Source organism: Callionymus lyra, chromosome 19, assembly GCF_982586985.1.
Source record: "Callionymus lyra chromosome 19, fCalLyr1.hap1.1, whole genome shotgun sequence".
NCBI lineage: Eukaryota > Metazoa > Chordata > Actinopteri > Syngnathiformes > Callionymidae > Callionymus > Callionymus lyra.
Window position 1 is genome coordinate 18,527,064 of NC_141836.1, and position 25,351 is coordinate 18,552,414.

Consider the following 25,351-nt stretch of genomic DNA (forward strand, 5'->3'; position numbering starts at 1 on the left):
TTCAGTTCCTGAGTTAACATAAGCTAGAATAGTGCAGAAATTAAATGGTATGTAAAAATAATGATTCGCCCTCAACGTCTAAAATGGTGTTATCTAATCAGAATATTTTTTTTAACTCTGATCCATGAAAAATGTATCCCCATTTAACTAAAGTAAGTTATGTTCAGTTACCTCAAAAAGCAGAGCAAAATGCTCACAGCAGTTGCTGAAAAGTGCTGGTGAAATCTCGACGCACTCCACACCCACAAAGTAAGTAGGTGAGCTGCTGGTTGTGGAATACTTTAAAACAGGCAGAACAATTTACTGGAGCATGCATCAGTTATAGAGCTTCGACTAATTGTCTCTTCCAAGGAGGTTATGTAGGGGTCACTTTACTGATAGTTACCAATCAAACCAAAACTTATGATTTAGTTAATATCCAAAACTATTTGTAAAATAAACTAGGTAGTACTGTTACAGATCCATCGAGGCTAGAGACTGATTTGTTCCTTTTGAAAACGATATGGTATATATGAACAATCTTATAATATCGGTTGCATTTTGTTTCTTTCAGTGGAGAATGTATTTGGAAGTGTCTTTATTGAGGAACATGGATGAGTTAACGATGTAACTCTCTTTTAGTTTGTAATAACATTCTTCTACTTTCACCTACAATTCTGAATTCTCAATGTCATATTTAAATGATGGGCTGTCAGTTTGGTGGATTATGAGATCGATTGTGTTACCTAGCAACGGCAGCCATTTTACAGAAGCAGCCTCTTGACTCCCACCGTATGTTTGTAGTGAATGTGGTTTAACAGTTGAAAGCTTCATTTTGTCGGACATATTGTCCAAGATAGGTTCTGAATTGTAATTAAAATATATATATATATATATACAGTATATATATATAGTGACAGATGAGGACTCACTAAACAGTAGCCACGGAATTTGGGTTTGAACCATTACAGTTTGTAAACAAAGGATTAATTTCGCTCCAGCAGCATGTTTGCCCTGTAGATTATTGAGAATTAGTTTATCTTTGGGCTGTGACTGAAAAACTCAAACACGTATCTCTATTTTTTCAAAGTAAAAAAAGATGGTATTTTCTCTGAAGTAATGTTATATGCATAAAGACAGTTGTTCGAGTCAAGTTTGTTCCAGAAATGAACAATAAACCAGTCCTGGGTGCAAAAAAGGTTTCACTCATTTTCACTTGTTTACAGGTTAATTTTATGGGTTAACTATACTGGAACAACTGTCTTGACTGTCAAGAGTCACAGAATATATTATTTCAGAGAAATTACCATCTTTTTTTTTTACTTCAAGACAATAATAATTAAATAGAACAGAAATTATTCAAATTATTGATTCTTTCGTCGGGCCAAAACTTTCTGGAAATTACTTGTAAAAGGGAAAAAAATGAATTTCATGTTGTTGCATTTCATCATCATTCATCAGAAGACCTCAGAGCTAAACATAATACATTTAATTATTAACAAGTTCGATCAGAAGCTGTAATTGGTCTCACAAGTACAACAAAAATCAGATTTAGGTGGTTCCAAATGACTATGTAAATACTTCAGACATGGAGGCCTGGTTAAACTAAAATCATACTTGATATTAAGTGTTTTATATGTATGACCAGCCAAAATAGTTGAATTCTATACTTTAAACTTGATGAACTCATTCTTAAATTTGAACTAAAGCTACTTTTAGTCATCAAGTGACTGGCCACCTGCACAAGGACAGTTTCTGATGAGAGATTTCATCCGAGGCCGGCACTCGGGAACAGCTATGAAAACTGAAGGTGAATATTTGATGAAACCAAAGCGATATCCGTCTGTCTTCACTTCTCTCCCAGCGCTGAATGATCATATAAATCCCTACTCTGACATCATCAACCGAGGTCATGCAATCCTTTTCATTTTTTTAATCTCACACCTCTGGCACCAATTTGGTAGGTCAGGTCATCTCTCCCAAAGCCTTCACTTTCTCACAAGCATGTATTTAAGAAGGCAGTAAGACTTGTGCGGGCAAGCAGAGATGATGACACTTTCAATTTTCTCCACTCTCAAAGGGTTTGAGGAGAGTTGCCCGAGGGCTCCTTTTTAACAAGCCCATTTCTAAATCATAACCCAGATCAAAGACTGTGGCAGCAGTTAATATTCCTTTAAATTAAATGTATCCCAATATAAATGTCGGATGTAGCTGGACATAAATATTGATGATGAGAGAAAAAAGAAAAGTTTAACTCACCTCCCGCCACTCTTTGGTCCCCACTGCCTGCACATACAGAACGACCACTAAAAGAAATTTAAAAAAGCATAATAATGTCTAATCAGTGGGGGAAACATCAATACATATGTAGAAACATGTAGTTTAGTAGCAACCAGAAAACACAAAAAAGTGTTTAGACATCCATGAACCTAGTTGCTTAACCTGTAGATTCCATATTTGCAACTACTTATCAACTTTATTACTTAATCTGCCGAGTCATTTTATATGGACAACTAGATGGTTGTCTTAAATCAAAGTACATTAATGTTCAAGTGTCAAAACCATCCAAAAAAACACACCGACACTTGTGTTGTCATCTATAATACTAGTATTTAGGATAAAATAAGGTTTGGGTCACAGGGGCAGCAGCTTCAGTAGGAAGGCTGGACACACAGGGCTACCCAAGACACATTACACTCTTAAACTTTGGACAGGATCTCCTCCCCAACCCTTAGAAGGCTTCCCGCCCTGTTCCGACTGAGAACAAAGACTTGACTTTAATTTGATTTTTTTGCTGATTTTCATCGCTTGGTAGTAAACCTTTCCAGAGAGAACAGAAGGTCACAGTCTAATGAGGCCAACAGGGCCATATCATCCGCAAAAATCAGTGACCCATTCCCATCAAACTAGACCCCATCAACGCCTAGAAATTCTGTCCATAAAAGTTATCCACAAAGTTGGGAAAAACTCAATTTCAAAGGAAAAAAGCCTTTGTCTCGAGATAGCTATATGGATAATACAGAATTCCCCTTCCTGGGGCTTTTATTATTTAGTCTTTTCCTGGGTTTTTCTGGGTTTTGAATACCTGTTAATGCCATTCAGGTTAGCCAATGATCCTGCCATGCTCCAAGCCTTGATTATTGATTTCCTACGCGACATATTGAATCAATTTGTTTATGTTTATTTGGATGATATTATTTTCATCGCCACAATGTTTGTCGAGTTCTTAAAAGACTTTTAGAGAACAGACTCTGTTAAGGCCTAAAAGTGTGAGTTTGTGGTTTCGTCAGTCAATTATTAATTTGTTGGGCTTTATCCAAGGCCAGGGTCAACTCTGCCAGGAATCAGCTAAGATCGAGGCAGTTACTATGTGGCCAATTCCTAAGAGCTGTAAACAGTTAATAAAATTGCTCGGGTTTGCCAATTTCTATCGCCGCTTTGTAAGGGATTATAGTGAAGTTGCCAATGCCTTTATCCGAAGGTTGCCCGTTTGTCTCTGAACGCCTGCGGTAGCAAGTTCTTCAGTAGGGACACTCATCCAAGATAGCCTGCATTCCCAGAAATGCTCGAACTCTTGGCCTAAACAAACAGCGCTTCTGGTGGCCCCAAATGTACCAAGAGGTCAAAGAGTTTGTGGCTGCGTGCATCACTTGCTCCCGGGAAACAAGACTTTTCAACGTTTCCCGGGTGGTCTACTCCAATCGCTCCCTATACCTGGTCGTCCTTGGTCCCACATCGCCATCAACTTCTTCACTGTTCTTCCTCCAGGGAAGGCAAGACAACTATTGTAACCCATCCGCCTTCTGCTAGGCCATTGGTACCAGCTCTCTCGACAGTGGGTGAATACGGTGCTTGGCAGATCCATGGCTGTCGACCATCAGGCCATATAGCAGTGCTGCATTAAGAGATCCTCAACATCAGCACGTTTTCTCTGGACCACCGGTAAACCTCTCAGTAGTTCGCCTGAACTTACTTTGCATCTTGGATGTTAATCTCCTGACTGTTTTTCCCTGTCAGCGCTTGGTGAGTTCCGGAATTAATCTTTGCCTTTTTGTGTTTTTGTAGTCGCTCTCGCCTTGCAACCACCCCTTGCTTTGGTCTTTTGGACTTCTGTTTTTTAAGTTGACTCATAAAGACTGAGATTTGGACTCTGGATAATAACATTGGCTTAAACATATTGCAGTACGACAATGATGGTAACCACATTTACAACCTAATGGCCAATTAAGAGAGTAAAAATTGTACAGAACAGAGCAGAAGACCTTTGGGTATTAGTTTTTGACAGAAAACAATATATACTTCTTCTCAGTTGGATGGTTAGCTTGAGGGTTTAGTCATTTTAGCTCATTTAAAAAACTCAAGAATGCAGGGAAATTCAAAGAAGCTGGTGTGAGAGAGGAAAAGAGGCAGGGATAAATGTGGGTCTCTCTATCTGTAATCAAAGTCAGGAGATCTTGATGTTCCCGGGAAGAGGAAGGGTAAGTTAGCGTGGAACGGCAGCAATATCACACTAATCCTCGTCAAGGTGATGCCGATGTCGACAGAAGAAGCTGACTGATTAGCTTCTTCATGGGAAGTGACGGCAAAAGGAAATAGCTCATTTGATTTCACCCTCAAGCAATTAAATTTCCACTAAAGGTCCATACATTTCAAGGTGCAACTGCAGACCCTCTCACACAACCACCCACACTTCTCAACTTCACACTCAAGACGGAGAGTTTTTTTCTCTTCCTCTAAAGTGATATTACAGAAAGAAATCAATAATTCACACCTTAAATCACAGCTTCGATTCTATCAAAATGTGGAGCGTGACAAGAAATCTTCTGACAGACGTCAGAGTTGTAACCCGTGTACACACATGTTCTATATCCATTGTGTCAGGGTGATTTTAAGAAAGTGGTAAGTGCATATCATTTTCACAAATTTAGCCATTTTGTCTTCTTTAGAATTTCAGTCTTTACTCCCATTAAAGCACCAAAACCATGAGGCTGTGGCTATATGAGAGCAAATCTTGATAAAGAACATTTGACCCTCCACATTTTTTCAGATGGAGACTTCCACAGAAAAAATGAGGCTGTCTCAGAGGATTCCGCAAGAAAGGGGGGTATTTAAAGGGATAAGCTGTCTGGAATTTCTGACAGATGCATCTCACACAGCATTTTAGGCGTGAAAGAAGGTAACCTGGGAATATAATAGACCAGAAAAGAAGAATAAAATGAGATATAAAAGCAGATTTGTGTATAGATTCACCTATTTTTAGATGACAATTCTGAAAAGGGTTTATTTTTTTTTTTAAATAGCTGTCTAATGCCTGGACATAATGCCATCAATTTGGAGGGTGAAACACACCGTTTCAATATGAGGTAGAAGATGAGAATTTCTGAAAATTTCAAGTGATCCTCAATGACGTTACAGCTTGAATCGTAGGGAGTTTGATTTTTTTTTTTTCTTATTCAATCAAGCAAAACATTTCAATCATTTAAATTACCAAAATGTGCGCACAGATCCACAGCTCGAGAAGTCACTTCAACTCAGGAAACTCCCAGGCAAGTTACTGGAATCAATGCAACGATTAAATAGTAATGTTATGCCTTTTAAAAACATTGTAGTATTTGCTGTACTTGTTCTGCCCCCTTATATTTATCTATCACTGCTTGATTTGTATATGTTGTAAAACACTCAAGACTGATTCGGTAGGAAGGTGGACAACTTGTTGAAAGACCTTTTTTATTTTTTTAAAGACCTCAGGGAGGTCAGTGACTGGACGTGGATCTCTTGTCGACCAGAGTGACAGAAATTTAACAGAACCAACGAGACAAGCACCTGAGTGGTGAGACTTTAAATCAAATGTGATGTCTCTTCTTTTGTTTTCAGTTTTAAGTCAGATTCCTAACCTGACACGGGCATATTCTCAAACCTAGAAAATGGTGCAGAAAAATATTCAGATGTTTGAATATGTGCATGACACAAATCCAAGCACTTTTCCTTTGTTCATCCAAATCCACATAGACGGGTTCATCCCTCTCCACACATCTATTTAATGTTGATTTCATTTAAATTAGCCATGATACCAGAGATTCTCCTCTCTGTTTTCAGAAAAAAAGTTAATGAAAACATGAATTTAAACTGGATAAATTGTTTAAATTTGTTAAATTTATACATTTCTGAGATGGATCAAACGGTTGCAGATGAGTTCAGACAAGCTCCAGTGTAAATGTTTACATACACAGTTATTACATTAATACTATATTAACAGAGGCGATCAGAGGCATAAAGATCTTAAGATGGAGTTAAACAAGAATAACTCCATCTGCTTATTCTTATTATATCATCATACAAATATGATGGTGTATTAATATAAGTGTTTATTCAAGAAGATATCTCAGATCACATGATCTCACAAGGTAAATCAGCATTTGTGTAATACAGGTGGCCTGTTAGGCAAACAACATGATGCTTCTCTGCAGTGCCTTGGGCAGTCCTTCATCAAGGCGAAAGATGACATCTTGTATGAGGAGTATGAGTAGGTGTGATCAGGCTTTGGTTTGATACAAAGACACTGCTCTATCCCTGTCCACACTCCTTGAGATGTTCGTTTCTATAACACTCAAAGCCACCTCAGTTGGTCAATACCCCTGGGCTGTGTGCTCTATTACGTTTGTGTGTTTATGAATTCATGCAGGGTGGAGGGTCACCTGCAACCAGGAGGGAATCCGCAAGTTGAGGAGCAGTGACAAGGTGTTTGCTGCAGGACAGTTACTCACTTGCAACCTTTCATTTATTCTAACTTTGAGAAACAACGGTGCAGTGTCAGGTCCCCTACCCTCCACAGTATGGCCAGGCGACTATGAACCTGGGTTGATAGTTGTCTCTCTTCAACTAGTAGACGTGGTCAGCGATTGTGACAACCTTGCTGTGAAAAAGGTTCAAAAGGTCTGTTGTGAAGTTGTTTTCTAGCAGTGAACATTTTTAAGGTCCACAATGGATCTCCCAGCGTGAAACAAACAACCCCCATCTCAGGTTGGAGTCCCTGGCTCATCCAGTGTATCAACAGTGCTTACTCATTCCGCTTACAGAGAGTGAGGCTCAAGGGTCTGAGGTTAATTTTGCATGGCCCTGCACCAAGCAGAAGGCACGCTGACTTCACTCGCAGTTCTGGACCCTTCAAAAAATGGGTGGGTCCTCCAGGGGTTCGGAAACAGCCTTTCTGGATGTCCATGTTTTCCTAGACATTGGACAGCTTTGTTGTCAACACTTTGGAAAAGGCACAAGCCCCATCCATCACCAAGTTCTGCACGTTTTCAAGTTGGGAGTGACAGCGGGTCTAGCCTGAGTCTTGCTCCTTGGCTTCTTCAGGAAGAAGCAAAACTTTTGCAGGTGAACAAGAAACCCCACTTAGTAGGTGAAGTCCTATTCTCACAGGGACCAGCGGAACTCCAGGGGAAAGCTGAGCTTAAACTCCTCATAGTTTACACACTTATGGTTGTATACTGTAATATTATAATATTTAACCTGAGGTCATGTTAAAGCGATAACACAATAAGAGATTGTGAAGTAATTCTCTTTTGTTGTATTGTTGATAATAATTTATGATGTACAAGCCGCCTTTCTTCGTGAAAATCGATCAGGCAACATCAGACGCACTGAATAAAACATTTTTTTTAAATGTGACACATTATGAAAGGTTGCATGTCAATGGTGGACAATAGAGTAGCAACACATTGTTGCAGGATAATGTGTTAATTGAGCAGGATGTGATAGAATTTGTTCCGAAAATGTTATAATAATGTGCTTTCTGTATGCAAGGGTTGCATGAGAATGGAGGATCAGATTACCATGCCATCAGTGTTCACTTCATGGAATTGAACACACACTGGCCTTCAATGAGATGCTTCCTTCATGTGATAATTAGTGTAAAGTACCTTGGCATCGATGTATACATGTGTGGACTTATAACATGGAGACTAGCAAGACATTGTTGGAGTTTAATGTTACAGTGGATTGTATTTAAACCCACAAGTTCAACACGTGTGTGTTAATATTATTGTAATCTTCATATGGCCAGTGGAAACAAATACAGTGACATTTGCATTTCTACGGATACATTTTTATAATGAGAATTTAAAAGTAAGCAAAAATACTAATATCAGTCATTTGTGCATGTTTCCAAGTTGTGCGCCCGAAAAACTTGAATATGAAGTTCTGCACTCTGTTTTCCAAGCAAGCCAGGAGATGTGGTGGCTCCATCCTGAACTTGTGTTCAATGCTTTGTCAGGCCATGGCGATCAATCAAAAAGTGGTCTAATCCGCCACAATATTTGCTAATTCAATGGTCAAAAGAAGTCGCAAGGTATAACGTGACTGGCCAAGTCACTGCCCCTCTCCCCCAGGCAGCTTGTGCCCTCTCTTCTGTGCCAGAGCCAACAGGAGGCTTTTTCGGATGCTTAGAGTAAGTTCAGAGAAAATGTTTTCTTTTAGGCAGTAATAACAAATCATTTTCTTTCTGTGCGGTCTGGGAACAAATGTCTCACAGACCGGTACCTGTCCCCGGACCAGTGGTTGGGGACCACTGCTTTTATCCTAAAGAGCTGGTGTTTCAGAGGTTAAGTGAAGGTGTATCTAAAGAAAAAAAAACATTGATTGATTTCTCCTCGGAAGAAACTGGAGACTGATGGAGTTCTTTTGTTACACTGTCCGCTAAGAAAACAACAGGTTTGAGTAGTGTTTAGTAATATTAATGACTACAGCCAATTTGTTTTAGCTCATTGTGACATAAACAACATCATCTTGACCCCGTCTATGACCTTCATCACCTCTCTGTTCTCTGTCTCATTCAACTGTAAATCTTAGTCATTTTTGAGACCGTTTAAGGTTGTTTTGAGCAAGTTAAAATGATCACAAAATGTTTTTATGTTAAAATAACTGTATTTTTTACAGATTCCTGGACCAGTTACGATATTTCTGACAAAAACAACATTAATACTGTTATGAAGTTTTCTACAAATGCGGATACAACTAGCTTCACACTTGTTGTTCAGGTCTATGTGGATTTCAACATGATATGTCTTAAAAACCTAGCATAAGTAGCAGGGTGCTTCTGCAATTAATCTAGTACACTGTTAGGTGCCAACAAACTATCCCATATCTATAAATATGTGCACATTTTAATGCTACAGTCGCATAGGAACATCATCTAAACCTTTTAAATTTAGGAAAGAGATTAAAGCCGTTGTTTGCATATGACACTGTTGTGCTTCGTGTTGATATTGAGCTGAAATTTGGGTTGAAAACTAGATTCAGATAATCCACTGAACACCCAGAAGCAGTAACTTCTTTTTGACAAACTTCTTTTAACAAACCAGAAAAAAAGAACCCCACTTTTGTGACTCAATTTATACTTTATAAAACTTTTCCAAGCATGAGTTCTGTAAACTCCTTGTGAAGGACATTGCTTAGAAAAGGAAGCAAATGATGTGCTCAAAATTCAAGGGAAGGAAATGACAATGGAGCTCACAGATGCATCAACACGTGGAGGAAATAGGAGAATCCGTTCAGACAAGGTTGTCTCGACCAGTAAGATGAACACAATGTTTATTTGTTTCAATGCATCATGATACTCGACAATAGGGTTGTCACAAGAGCTGATACTTTGGCACCAATGAGGTACCAGCACGCACAAAAAATAAAAATACACGATATACATGTTCTTGGCATTACCAATAGGGGCGTGAGCGCACGATCTGTGTGCTGTCTTCTAAAAAATGTTTTCACCTCATCCTATTGACTAACCTTCCAGTCAGAATCCCTTTGGAAACACCCAAATATTTCATGCGGATGAATGTGAAGTAATTTTTAACGCTCTTTGATGTTTGGAAACTGAAGGAAGGATTGCTTCAAACCAGCAAACACTTCAACAAAGACATCCTGACTTGTTTAAAGAGTTGAAGGTGAAAAATGTTCAGTTTGGTCAAACTTTTCTCACGTTAAAAATGAAAAAAAAAATTCTGTTATTTGAGATAGAGAGTCACTTCACTACAGCTATACTACAGACAAACACTTTACATTATGTTAACGCAATGTGATTTATACAGTTTTGTAATGTAACATTGTGAGATCTTTCTAAGGGTTCCTTCGCTCATGTTACATATTTATGAAACAAATGTATGTATTTTTTTTCTATATTGAAAACTGTTCACCACTCACCACTCTTAGATTGTAAAATAATCAATTGTTGGTTATCTTTATTCAATAAAGTCGTGTTCTTTAAAGCAAAATAGTATTGGACTACTGACATATTGGTGTCCTGATCCTACTGGACAATATCTGTTACGTATTTAAGTACATTTTTGGCAGTTCACACTGAATTAATGGGATTTCAGTTAATTTAAATGGAGAAAATGTATAAATCACAATTTGAGATACAAGCTCCTTAATGAAACAAATTAGACTCTAAAAACATATTGTATGTGCTGAGAACCATGGTTAAGGACCCAAAAGTCCCAGAGTCAAGAGCACTAGAGCCTGCTTACAGGTTTATATGAGAACAGATAACTCATAGTAAAAATAGTTCCTTAATAACTTTCACAGGTTTTGCAACAACTGATGTCAATGGAACCTGACGTCTGAAAGACATTATTTGCACATTAACTGTTCTGTCCATTAGAACCTTTATACTACATTTTTGAGAAAGGAATGAAACAAAAGTATGGTTGATGCTGTGCTATAAGACAGCGTCAACATCATAAACACACATACGAGGTATACTGTAGAGCTGACTCAATATGCCCACAGAAAGAGGCGTCATTGTGATCTGAATAGGAAATTGACTGCAATTACTTTGAAACACTGTATCCGGACTGGGAGCTGAGAGATTGTATCTCCCAAACCTTTTAATGGAACCAGTCACCCTTGCATGTCGATAAAAACTGTCGGTACTCCACGAGAAGTGATGTTATATAAGAGTAGTGGGTTGTTTCATATGGAAGCCTGATAGCATGTTTAGAGGGCAGTGGATGGAAATAAAAACGCTACTGTTCAATCATCTTGCCAGGACAAGAGTAAGCTCAAATTTAAGCTTCATTGATCGTAGTCCATCAGTACTCTTATACGTCAAGATGTACTCTTATACGTCAAGATGAAACAGTCGTCATTTTGGAAACAAGAGCTCCTGTCAAAACATGACAATGAGAATCTCTCATGAATTTCTAGACTTTCATCTGGCTTCAATGAATATGTTATGGAGATAAAATGTACTTCAATCAAACTTTCCAGCTCCTACGATTCCTTCCTACCCGCTGCACATTAAATGAGGAATTTTACTTGCATTAAGGCCATCTCTCCAAGGGCACTGCAGCGGAGGTCACACATGCCTGGAATACGTTACAGCTTCCAGTGTGTGTTAATGTTAGTGCTCCATTCACAACAAACACACCAGAGGTTCTTTGCTTAGTGTTTTTGTTATATCATCCAAGAGGTTGAATTTGTCTTTCCTATTGATAGCATCTCTGCACAATAAAACCAAATAATTCCCTGAAAATAGATTTAAAGTGTTACATTTTCTACCCAACCTTTTGTCGACTAAGGGTATGGGTTATTTTTAGATCCTTTTAGAGATCCTAATCTTTTTCTTTTTAGAGTTATAGATAAAAATGTATATCTATTTGAATGAAGCTAATAACGCTTGGTTGTCTTAATCTTCATTGTCCAAAATGACACTTAAGAACATCCATATATTGCGAGAAGAAGATTGGGAGAGTCTGAAGAAAAACATTTTTAAACCACCTCCAAATACAACACACGCTTAAAATTGTACAGAAGTTCATGCAGCGAACAAACAGCACGATCACCAGCTGTCAACCAGTTGACAACCAGCTCCTGAGCAGGTGTAGAATTTGTGTCAATTCAAGGATGTAATAAAAAAAATGTCACAATGGGAAAAGAACATTTAAATTCATATTGTGCCTTGATATATCTTTAATCAAAAATAATATTAAAACATAAGGATATACACAAATTGTAGGATAAGCTAACAAAATGTGTAAACAATTGACAGGTACAGAATATATCCTGACAAAGATGTTTTCTCAATATCATAAGCGATGTTCTCGTCAGCAGGTGATCATTTGGACTGTGAGATAAACTCGGCCTGTGAATCCAGTGTTTGATGTGCGTTTATTCGACAACAGTTTCATGTCAAATCATATCATCTGTGTTATGTTCTTTCTTCTACAAAGGGAAGATTAACAGGTTAAGTTAGTTTGGTATTTAATATTTGCTCCGGAAAAGCCCAGTCCTCTTCCGCGACATTCCAAAAGATTTTGATCACCGTTTCAGAAAATAAACTTAACTTAAACATTCAAACATTTTGAATTAATTCAAACAATTAAACATAACAATTCATTTAAACATTTGACTATTTTAAATTAATTTAAACATCTTAATCAAATATTTTAATTGACTTAATAAGCACTAAATATAATTTTATGAATTTTCCAAAACTTTTTAGTAAAGCTCTGATATTTAATTTTGTACTATTCTTTTGAATCTTTTACCTTAATTACATACTCAAATTAAATATTATTTTAGCAAACCCATTAATCACAAAATCAATATAGTAAATGCTGCCATGTGTTCCTTAACTAATATTTACCACAGTTAAACATAAATTTGAACATCTCAGAAGAATTTCAAAGACAATGAAAGTAAATAAAAGATTTCACCGACCATTGGCGTCTTTGGACTGAACCCATTATGAACTTGGAGCTTCTTCTCTCTCTGACTGACTGAGAACCTCCATGACTTCACAGGTGCTCCACATTAGTGCCAATGGCTGAAGCAGCTGGTTTGCTTCTGCTGGTGCACTCTGGGAAGTGTGGTCCTTTGACACATTCTGAGATCCAGCTGAACACTGCCATTGTTGGATGCATTAGGGACAAGATGTAAGTGTGAATATTTGTGCAGAGGATTTCCTCGCGCTTCATTGATGAGACCCTGTGATTGCTGGTTTTATTGTTGTCTTTTACGTAATGAAGTGTGTCAGCTATTATCTATTTCCAACGGTTGCTCTGACAATCATACCTGAATTGAAGAAGAAGCAGAATTTCCCGTGTCGTGTAATTGAATGTGTTTTTTAATAACAGAATTAAACTTGTTGAACTCTACTATTATTCTATATCTATTATTTAAACACACCTTGCGCCGGGATAAGTGTCCTGAAGGACTGAAGTGACAATTTAAATGATTCAGGATTCTTCTTGAGTTGTTTTTAAATAAAACATTTTGTTTGTATTCCTTGCAATGAAAGATCAAATTTGACATCAGACTTGTTTCAAGGGATGTAATTAAATAATGTAATTTAAAAAGTTGAGAATCATAATATACAATAAAATTGTATAAAAACCTCATCAGAATTGTGCAGCAAATATTGGTATGTTGTATCATTAAGTAAATCAATTTAAGTTAATCAAAATGTGTTTATCTTAAATGCCACTGAAGGCTGATCTAAATCTACTCCTCATTCACGAGAGTAAGCTGGAGCTGCAGATGGCTAGCTGATAGGCTGGCTTTTTCCACAAAGTAAAAAACCTTTTTCGTTATATTACATGAAATAAACACAATTCTGATCCTAAAATGCATCACACTGTCAGTAGAAGTGTGTATTGGCAAAGATCTGATGATACACCGCTACGCTATATTGTGATACAATGGTGTTGCAGACCCAACAGACCACATGGCTCTTGACAAATTTGTAAGTGCTTTGATTTGTTTGAAACCAAAATATGTCCAAACATCCGCTTCAAAGCTGCGGGAGTCAACTAGTCCTAAGTCAAAGCCGAGATCTCAAAGGATTTCATTGATGCGTTGGCTGCGGAGGAGTAATTACTGTTGCCATCTAGAACACACTAACACAATTGAATATGTGCATGTTAATTGTATATAAAGTAGTATAATAATAAAAATGTTTTTTTGATACACACTTTATTCAACTATTAACCATAAAAATATATATATTTAAAAGCCAAAAATACAAATCAGGTCGTTTTTTTCTCAGAGATCTTGTTGCCCACACATGGTGGATAAACTTCTGGGAATACTGGCAGTTAAGTAGTAGAGCATACAAACACAAATTTAATTTAAACAACGACAAGACACTGTGTTACAGCCCCAAGGACAAAGTCTGAGTCACCAACAAATGAGATGAGAGGACTTGAGACTTGGTATTCTGGCACATTCCTCGACGCAGCACTCCAGCACTCATAAACATGGTTACCGACTTAAACCAGAGGAGCAAGAATCCTTTTCTAATCACACCCCAGTGGGGACAGTCGCATCAGCACCAGCGCTGCCGCTTCGAACGAAATTATTCATCTCAATCAGAGAAAATCAAAAAGACTCATTTGCTGAAAAACATCATCAAAGTGGAGGAACTTTTCATCAAAGCCAGAAACCCATCCAAGCACCTACCTCACCCACTGACGCTCACAATGAATCTTTCTTTCCATATCATCTGTATCATTCTGTTGTTTCCATTCTGTATCTCTGACACATCTTGACTTTGATCTCCTCCAAAAAAAAAACCACAGGATTGAACACAGCCTACAAAACAGGAGCCTGCAGGGATCTGTTGCAGGCTTTCAGGCCACAATCCTAATTTTAAATGCACCCCAAGCCTCAAACACCCACCTTCACACACACACGCATGCACACACACCCACAAACACACACAAACGCACACCCACACACATACACATAGTCAAACTGTTCTCAATTGTTATCAAACAATTTCCACTTTAATAAAACTATTTTTTACCCTAATGAACAATTCAACTGTAAAACCATTTTCAATTGTAATCGAACAAATTGTGACTGTAATTAAACTATTTTGTAATGTAATAAAACACATTTTAATATAATTAAACCATTTTTAAACAGCAACTAAAGAGGGACCCAACTTGTAGTTATCACTTTATACAGTTCTCCCCCATTGAAAATCTTGGGGAAAGAGAGGGTAGAAGAGTGGAGTCCATTATGACGTAATAATGGGCTTCACTCCTCCTGCAGCAGCAAAGAACGCCCTGCTTCTTTCTTTGTAAAAAAAAAAAACCCTGAAGGATCTTTGACGCTGTGGGACAAGCCTTGATGCTTGACCAATTAGAGGAGAGTGGGCGTGGTTAAGGTAAACAAAATTTTAGCTCCAGAAAAAAATAATCATTTTCAGTGGGCGGGGCTTAAGCACATCTTCTAATGTAAATATTTCAATTAAAGGTAGTTTTGTCCAAACATACACAGACTGATGTATACAATAGAGGTCCAATATCCATTTAAAAATACATTTTATTAACACATTAGTTGCCCTTTAACTATATAAGTAGCATAGAGAAGTACAGTTCTATTATGTTCATTCTCTGCCCTCTAACAAGCTATGCTATTGGCTTATCCCTTCAGGCTTCCGCTTTTTACCTGAATAAATGTATACTACTGTCCGCCCTGCTAGGGGGAAAGGGTCCCACGCCCTATTTAGACCCTCTCCCCCAGCACTCAGTCACCACAAATCTCCAATTCTACGTAAGCGATTCTTTCACCATCTGGTGTCGCTATGGACTAAAAGACTAGCAATCCATTGCACAGCCACCCCGACAGACGTTGATGTCCAGGGCTACTGCTTCTCCGTTCTGGTTCAGGAGAACCTGCTGGAAGCTGAGAGGTTTTGCGCCGGTCGCAGCTACTGCTATGTAGGAGACTGTGGGAGACTTTAACAGAGCAAGACTAACTCACAAACTGCCAAAGTTTAAACAACATGTCAGCTGTCCCACCGGAGACAAAAACACACTGGACCATTGCTACACTACGCTGCATACCACGCTTAAAACGGCCAAGCCTGTAGTGAGAACATTGAAGAGGTGGACCAACGAGGCGAAGGAGGAACTTCAAAAATGCTTTGCCTGCACTATAAGTGATTTTGAAGCTGCTAAATGGGTTGATGTGACAGACGCTGTGACAGCTTATATCAACTTTCGGACTAGAACTACCCGCCACAAGAACACTTTCTTCCCCTCCACCATTTAACACATGAACAGATAATTTCCACCATGGCATTTATACTCAATTTATAGCACTGTTTGACGTATTTTTTGCACTGTGTTTTTTTATGTTTTTATTTCGTCCCGCTCTATTTTTTTTATATATATTGTTAATCTTCTAATTTTTTAGTTCGTTTGTTTTGGTTACATGTATGTATACCGATATTTACTGGCCAAGAAAGCAGTTCTTGAACTTCTTGAAGCTGGTCGACCATTTCTGTCCACACTGTTGTCCAGCCTGTTTGACCATGACCCAGAGAGGATTTAAAATTGTGTCGTATTCAAAGAAACCAAACCTGGTAAGCTCTGACGTGGGTTTTAAAAACAGTAGCAAAGTTTCTGACATCTGCTGGCATTTATCACCGGCATTCTTAATGGATTTTGACACGCTGGTGGTTTCGAGAAAGGGTTTAAAATTGCTGTGCAATGAATTTACCATCAAACCGGCCCTTTTCGTCAGGGCCATCACTTTCAGATTTTCACCTGTCCAGAGGTGTATTGTACATGTATGTATCAAGCAAACCATATCCAGCTTAAAAACAGCACCTTTAATTCAAGCTTCTGTTTGTTAAGGCAGGTTTTTAAAGCGTCATCTCCATTATTGTCTGATTCTGTCATCAGCAACCACTGTCACATCTCAGTAAACAAAACCTGATTGAGCTCATATGATGTGATCAAGTCATTGACAATGACGAAAGAGAGAGATATGAGTCTGTCCATCTCTGCCCTCCTGTATAACACCCACACCGACAATTACCTCCACCCTGTCACAACCTGTGGTCACATTTTATCAGCTGTAAAGGTGTTGAAGTGGTAGTTAGATGTTGCTGTCAGAATGACAGTAGAGCAAAGGAGGACCCTCTCTTAGTTTCATAGGCAAGATTAAGTTGTTGTTATCCAATAATGAAACAATTTACTGCTCATGTTGTGACAGGAGAAGGAAGGTGCACATCATAACATCCTATTACTTTCTAAGTGGTTGTCAGGTGTCACTTTTCTCCTCCTCCTTCTATGATTGAGAAAAGCTGACAGATAACAAACAAGAAGGACTAGTGGAAAAATGAGAAGATAGAGTAACAAAAAAATATTCATATATGTGAAGCAAATACTGTTAGGATGAAACAATAGATCATTTTGGAGGAAAACAATTGTTTTCTTTAGGTAACTCTTGATTTTTGATTGAAGACATCCATTTTTTTTAATATATAAAAGTTTGAGCAATAATACACACAATTATTATTATTCAATGTGCAGAAATGTCCACAATGTAAAATCAGGATTCTTATCAGTTTCGAAAAGGCAAAGGGCAATGTATATTGGGATATTAAAATGTTGCTTTTTGTGCTTTGTTATAAAATGTCATGGCATATTTGTCATTATTATTACTTTTTATTTAAAAAGTGTTCCTTCTTTCTATTGGATTGACGACTCCTCACAACAGTCGGAGTATAGAATATGTACCCTAATGAAATGAAATGACTAAACAATCAAGCTGAATTTGAGTCATCTGTAGGATGATTACAAATAATGAAGGCTACACAAGTTGTCATGGAAACAACCAGTTCCTTCACCAAAAGAAGACAAACAACAAATAAACAGATGACATTTTCAGAAGTGACATTTTGTCTTCAGGTGAAATGCAAAAGTGCATCTAAAGTGCATCTTTACTCCATCTTGCTGAGATAGAATGTAACGAAACGTTTCCATCTCGACATTGTAAATATCAATCCTGTATTAAAGCAGTATAAATTTTGTATTCATGTCTCCATCACAAAGTCACTGTAATGAGAGATCCTTATGTTCACATTACCAACCTTTAGTGTTATTTCAGCTCAATAAATTAAAGAATGAATTATATTTTTAATATCATTATGCAACATGCTTATCATTAGTCTATTGCTACATCATTTTTTCATACTCAAAATAAATCAAATATAATCTGGCTGTGGGGGTTTCAGATTCCTGCCTCAGCTCGTCTGTGCACTAATAAAAATTATGAATGTATTCAAATTTAATCTCATCATGTCTAAGGGAGTTTATTCTATAACGTACTGTGGCTTCAAAAATGTTTTACCGCACTTCCTGATCATTATATTCTTTGGATGTTCCAATTAAATTCCAATATTCAAGACAACACAAGAAATGCAATTTTTAAATGAAGGTTAATACTATCCCAGTATCATACAGCGAAAGGCAGGCAACCATTCACACACACCCATAGACAATTTTTACCAAAGTTCAGTCCTCTGTACGTTTTTTGGACTGTGGGAGGAAACCGGAGTGCCTGGAGTAAACACACGCAACACGGGGAGAACATACAAACTCCACACAGAAAGGTTGGCTTGGCCTGGAATTGAACCAGCAACCTTCTTGTGAGGCGCGCCACTGTGCGCCCCAGGTTTTTACTATAAATCTTAATTTAACTGTGGTTCATCACATGTCTCCCTGAGAAAATGAAAGAAAAAAAGATACTCAAAGTATCTTTGTAGAAAATACAAAGTTAGGGGTAGGTATCAAAAATATTTGATGCCGGTGGTGATATGACCTTCACTAAAATAGCCATTTGTTTTAGTGTGACAAAAATATACCTTCTTAATACCTGCCTTGCTAGCTTGTGGTGTAGATGTACTAAGCCTTACCCAAGTCTGACTTCTCAAATGATTTATTCCGTGACTGCCGTTGTGCTGACTTAACAGTCCTGGACGAAGTGGCACTCGTTATCTCAGGCGGACATAAGACAGGGAAGAACACCGACTCTCGGCTTACTTTGCTGACTCCATTTCCATCTACCATCGTACGGCTGCTAATTATCTCCTCCAGATGTGTGTGAGCATTAACAGGCAGCTGGAAACACACATCTGCACGTGTCATTTGGAAGATCCTCAACAGACTGTCGGTATTTGCGATGTATCCGAGTCTTCTTCTCATGAGACTAAGTCATGAACAATATATCTGGACTGCCTACTTTAATTGGATTTTTTTTTTTATCTTTTCATTTCCTGTGCTGCTTTTCTCATATACCGGGATGTAAACACACATGGTGGGAGGAGCTTGTTTTCTTCAGATTGTTTTGGATGTTTTGGATTTTAATGGTAGTTGTTTGTACGAATTGAATGATAAGTATTGGAATAAATCACAAGAGCTTAATTTAAGAGATTATATTTAGACATATTTTCTTGATAATAAGTTATTACATATATAACTATGAGAAGATTGTATGACCAAAGGCTTTTTGTACAATGTTACTATTGATTATTAACATTTTTTTTCTGGTTTGTTTCATGGCAGCAACTTCATTTTTCTAAATTTATAACATAATTTTAAGGGCAACTAATAAGTTAATTTGAGTGTCTTATAAATAGATCTTGGACCTCTATTGTACTCACTCACAATAAGTGCCTGTTTGTACAAAACTCTCTTTTCATCAAAAATGTTATGTAAGAAAATGTGCTTTAGCCCCGCCCACTGAGATTTAATATTGTTTACCCCAATCCCACCCACCCTGCTGTGATTGGCCGACACCGAAAAAATTGCCACATAGCATAGCATAATGGGCTCTGCTCTCGTAACCTATCGTAAGATATTAGACTGGGATAATGTGGTGGATAATAGTGTGGTCATGGTGATAATAGTGTGGTCAGGGTGAGAGACTTTTGGGGAGGAAGACTTCAACATTTGAAACACGTGAGAAAGTCAGGAAAGTTGGGTTTTGACCTTTAAGAGCTACTCGTCCTTCTTGGGACACAGACAACTCATGGACATTGACGCCTGAATTGCTGGCGTGATGTGAAGGAAAGAATCGCCGAGAGATTGAGGAATGACATTTAAGTATGACATTTATCTTAACAGCGATAACCTCCAGCCAAAAACTGTTTAAAAATGTCCACAAGTGTGTTTATTTATACTTGGAATGATAATGTCAATGACAGTTACAATGTTTCATCTTCTCTTTGTTCGTCTTCCTGTTACTTAATTTATCCTGTAAGTGAATCCGTACCAAGATATTCTGTATATGTACATTAATTTATGCAGGATGACTGGATCCTTATATTAACTCTATGTTTGTGGACAGGTTGGCAAGGCAACGCGTTTGTCACTCTAACAGCAGCTCTTCATGAGCTGGATACCATGGGGAGGCAGTCATGGGAGATCTAGTCAATCCCTCTGGCAAATTTCAGGTCACCTGATGTGCTTGAGTGTCCCTATATCTATGATGCCATACTGAATAACACAAATACAGTATAAATGTTTTTTTTTTCACTGCATGCTCAATTTAATCTGTAATCTGTGTTGTTGTTTTTTTGGGGGGGGGGGGGCGTTTCTATGGGATTCCAGAGTAGTACATTTTTGAATGAACGCGACTACATACATTTACAATTTATTTATGATGGACAGAGTTAAGATTGTGGTTAAACTCCATGGTCACAGATTAATAACTAAAAGTATCACTGATAGGAGTAGGCTGCTAAACAGCATGCAAGATCACCATCAGGAGCAGGTTAAGTGTCCTACTCATTGAAGTAAGTAAGTAAATAAGTAAGTTAGTTAGTTATTAAGTAATGGTTATTTCTAGAGCGCATTTCACAAACAGAGTTAAAATATATCCTTAAAAGATCAAGACGCATAAGACACACACAGGAGTCCCAGAAAATCAGGGAAAAGCCTGGACAAATAAGAATGTCTTAAGCTTGTTCATCAAATGTAGAGAGAGCGGAAGATCGTTCCAAAGCTTAGGAGCAACAGCCTGTAAGGATTTTTTTTTCCTCAGTACCATCAGTAGATTCTGATCCACAGACCTAAGAGCCCGAGTGGGGTGTAAGGCTGGATCAGATCACTGATTTAAGGAGGCGCCTGACCATGAATAGTTCGGAACCAGAATTTTAAAATTGAACCTGAAAGAAACTGGCAGCCAGTGAAGAGTTTTAAGTGAAATGTGAGTTCTTCTACTAGAGCAGCTCAGAATTCTCTGTGCAGAGTTTTGCATTAACTGCAGGCGAGACAGCTCCTTGTTGTTTAGACATGAAAACAAACCGTTACAATAGTCTAAATGAGAAGACACAAACGCATTGATTATAATCTCCAGATCGTGTTGTGACATCATTTTCCTTTAGAGTTTAGAGATTTTTCTCAGTTAAAGGAAATATTTTCTGGTCAGTTTTCTTCAGTGTTGAACTAGAGACATGTCTTTATCAAATACAAGGAAGACACAATGATATATAGATACGGGCTTTGAACCTGCAACTCTTTAACTCTACTACTGTCTGAAATATGCCGCTCAGATCACTATGTACTTGTACATGTAAAAGATTCAAGCCCATTTTCTTTAAAACTTCTAAACAGTAGTTGTTTCTTGTTTACTGTATATGTACTCACTGTATGAACGTTTATCAATACCATCAGAAGATTAAAAGTTTCAACATTTGAAATATCCATTTCAATCAATCAATTTTCCCATGTCACTGATATACTTCCATATTATTGCAACTGTTAAAAAGCAAACATTGTACATACCAGGATCTGATTTGGAGAAGGTGTCCACGTCTAGCAGGCTCCTGTGGAAAAAAGGAAGTGAAAGGATTATTTAGTAAAGAAAAGGGCATTCAACCGATTCTGTCAGTGTCTCATAATAATCCAGACGTTCATTATGAATTCCTAAATGCCATTTAACACTTGTGTTGTTTCTTTAGTCTCCCGAGTGTTTAAAAAAAAGCCTCTAAACACTTGATTCAGTCCACTGGGAACACTTCATTGTGTGGAAAGTTATTAAGGTTAGTTGAAAGGTTAGTTAAGTGAAACCTTATTTACACAGCAGACAGGTTTAATGAATGTGCTTCATTTATTTTTACAAGTTTACAGGTTAGTCTTTGAATAATCTTGACATGTTTAGTGACCCAGGCTAAAGTAAATTCAGTGAAAATACCATCTTTTTTCAAAACAAAACATCAGAACCGGCTTTAACACAATTATCCTCATTAACATTTTGATTAAGTTTTTTTTTTTCTCGAGTGGATCTAATTAATTCATGTTACTGTGTCTCTGTGTATATTTGTCTTGGTGTGATGTAATTGAACTGTATTGTTCTTAGGAATCTCACAGTTGTTCCCCTGAAGCGTGAACAAAATAATGATATGAGATAAAGTATATTTATGGCGCTGTTGTATTTACTGGAACAAGTTATAATTTCTTAAAATGTGTCACAGCGACAGGCCTGACTGCAATTTCATTACGCAATAGAATGTCCTCAGATGCATGATTTTCCTTCCGACTTTTTCATTAAAATGGAAAAGCTTGACGGTGTTCTATTCCCCAGGCAAAAATGAACAGTATGAAAATGTAATTTAGGAAAAAAAATAACCTCACAAGACACCATCTCCTATTGAAATTAAACCAGGGATAAATCCATCATGTGATTTTCCAGGTGATTTCACTCCCATACTCAAGTGGCGAAGCTCAGGTGTCTGGCCTGCATTGCTCTGGCTGGTCTCAGGAGGGACGCAGGGAAACGGCCATTCATTATGTAGGAGTGATTTGGAAGGACGGGAAGCACACACAGGCCGCCTGACAGTTTTAGGGATGCCTGAGTTTTCCGTCTTGCAGTCAGTCAAACAACCAGTCTGTGGCTTAACAGAGCAGTCAACCATTTAGAGAGTGGCAGCTGCTTGTCACCGGGCTATGAACGGCGGAGGATAAATAGATGGAGGAATTCAAATGTGAAGTTTAAATGCTGGATATGCTAATGAAGCTGTCCTATATCTTTCACGCGTGTGAGTGTTAACATACAAGCGGAGCAGCATATCTTAGATATTCATCTAGGTCAACTTATAAGAGAGAGGTCCATTGGTTTGTTGAAAGGCTTCCCAGAGGTTTCGTGGGGATCTCTTTTTCAACACTTGTTGTGTAACCCGAACGATTTCTGGAGGTGGTTCAGTTTGACGGACTAGGACGTCTAAGGATCCTTTAGCAGTGAAAAAAAAAGTTAAAATCAGTTGAGTTAACCAAATATATTATGTTAAGTTTTTGCACATAATGGTATTAATCGGCAGTCAATTAATTGTATTACTTTTAACTAACCCAAATACAATTATTCAAAAATAAAAATAAGAAGTAAATAAGAAGATAAGAACTGTAATAAAATCTGACTTAAAAAAATCAGTGTGTGAATAAATGGATTTTTGTCAATAATTTGGGTATAAAATTGAAGATGAAAGGTAAAGATATTGATAATTAGAAACTTTAATGGAGAAAAACTATACAAGTTCATACCAGTCTGGTCAGAGAGTCATTTGTTACCTGATCGCACACACAAAAAATATATATATATATTCAGTCAAATATGTTCTATTGATCCTAATGTCTAAAAGTAAAATGTAAAAGGTTGGGGTTTTTTTTACAAAAGGTATTTTCTCTGAAGTAAAATTAGCCTATGACGCTTGTGGTAGTCAAGTTTACTCCCGAAATAATGTAAACCAGCAAACATGAGTGAAACATCATTTTGCAGTTTCTATATACAGGTCGGTTTGTGAATATGAAGCCAACATTTAACTTATCTGTGGTGTAAAACAGGGGGGGGACCCCTAGTCTAAACCGTGTGAGTCAAACTCAAGGTCTGCAACCGAAAGATGACGTCAATTCAGAGAATCGTGCTGATATCACGACCTATGAAGATGCCATTGTTGAAGCTCAGGTCTTGCTTTTGAAGCTCTTCAACAGCTTAACAAATGAAAATATTGCTTTAGAAGTAGCAAAATAAGTGTCAGTAATCCTTAATCCTGTAACCCTCAGTAAAGTATTAACCAAAAATAACCTTACAATAGGCTTTTCTGCCTTTAAAGAATGACTTCAGTAACGTAATAAGAATGACATTTCATACGAAAATAATATGATATGTATCGGAAAAAAAAAAAAACTGTGACATTAGTGCTTATACTAGGGAAAGAGCAACATATCAAAGGAAAACAATCAATCAAAATGTTTGTTGATCACAAAAAAGAATTCTAAGCTTTCCTTACTATTTTTTGTGCATTTATACATTAAGCAGAAATAAAACATGGAATACCCAAAAGCACCATTTTGTCAGTACAGTGTCATTGCTATAAGAGCTTGAGTAGTTATTGTCATGGAAACGTGGAAAATGACTAGATCTTATATCCTAAATAAAAAAAAAAAATGTTTTCCTATCATTATATTTGTACAAATTAATCTTTACTTATACCACAGATTCAAATCAACGACAAATTAAAGAAAAACAATCTGATGTCATCATGTGTATATGATTTTAACATCGCGTGAATCCGATGTAAAACAAATCAAAAACGAATATTTAAGACAAAGTTATCCTATGTGACATAAGTTAACTGACTCAGAACTTTATTTAGATTCCAGCTGATGTTAGTAAATCCGCTATCATAGTGCAAAAGGCAATATGTGGAGACCGATGACTGAATTGTATGCTGAATATACAGTATATATTTAATAAAAACAAAACAATTATTATAATAGAATAGACCATTTAATCTTAAGCAAATAACAGTGTAGATTACGTTTTAAAACGTTTGGGAAAACGTATTTTAACGCGGATTTATAACAAGACGCACCAATTAACTTTACTCTGAATTGCGGAGGCGCAATATTCTTAGTCTTTTTTTTTTATCATCCGGCGACTCACCGACACGACACGGTAACTTCTATTTTAGTTGCTGGGACTCTGGTGTTCAGAGGGTCGAATTCCCCGATGGATGCCATCATCTCGACCCACGCAGGTATCGAATGTCCACGAGCGAACAGCAGGATCGTTCACATCAGCGGCGGCAGAGGCAGCATCGTGCGCGCGATAAATCCATTGTGGAGGGTTTTTTTGTGCGTGTTGCTTCTGAAGCCGTGGAGAAAGGGAGAGAGAGAGAGAGAGGAGGAGGAAGGAGGAGAGACGGGTAAGGTAGGGAGGGAAAGTTGTTATTTAAAGTTTATTCATCCTCCGTGCGCTCCTGGAGTCTGGCCGCTGCCTGTAGGTATGGAGGAGGAGAGCGCAGCCAACCGGAGGTGCGCGCAATAGCAAGATGCTTTAGTCCGCGTTGTGTGTGCGTAGGATTGTGAGGAAAAAATACGATAACATACATTTAACAATAATTAAACATTATGTATCCCCCGACCAGCAGAGTGGTAGAAATAGTTCACCTCCTGCTTGAGGGGTTTTATTCCAGCACAATTCACATTGATATTCTTGTTTTATTTTATTGATTATTTCTTTATTTCCCGGATAAAAAATGGGATTTGAACTTCAGTTTTACTCATCACCC

The 25,351-nt window shown here is 37.6% G+C and overlaps 1 protein-coding gene across 1 annotated transcript in view; it reads right to left on the reverse strand.

The window, feature by feature from the left end:
* cpne9 (copine family member IX) overlaps positions 1–24,831 on the reverse strand; it is a 71,608-nt gene extending 46,777 nt beyond the window's left edge. The window contains exons 1-3 of the mRNA XM_087781422.1: positions 24,724–24,831; positions 21,570–21,610; positions 2,239–2,285 (exon numbers count right to left, since the gene is read on the reverse strand). Coding sequence (XP_087637548.1) covers positions 2,239–2,285; positions 21,570–21,610; positions 24,724–24,803 — 168 coding nt within the window. The 5' untranslated portion in view covers positions 24,804–24,831. The remainder of the gene's footprint in view (positions 1–2,238; positions 2,286–21,569; positions 21,611–24,723) is intronic.
* Positions 24,832–25,351: the final 520 nt, after the last annotated feature.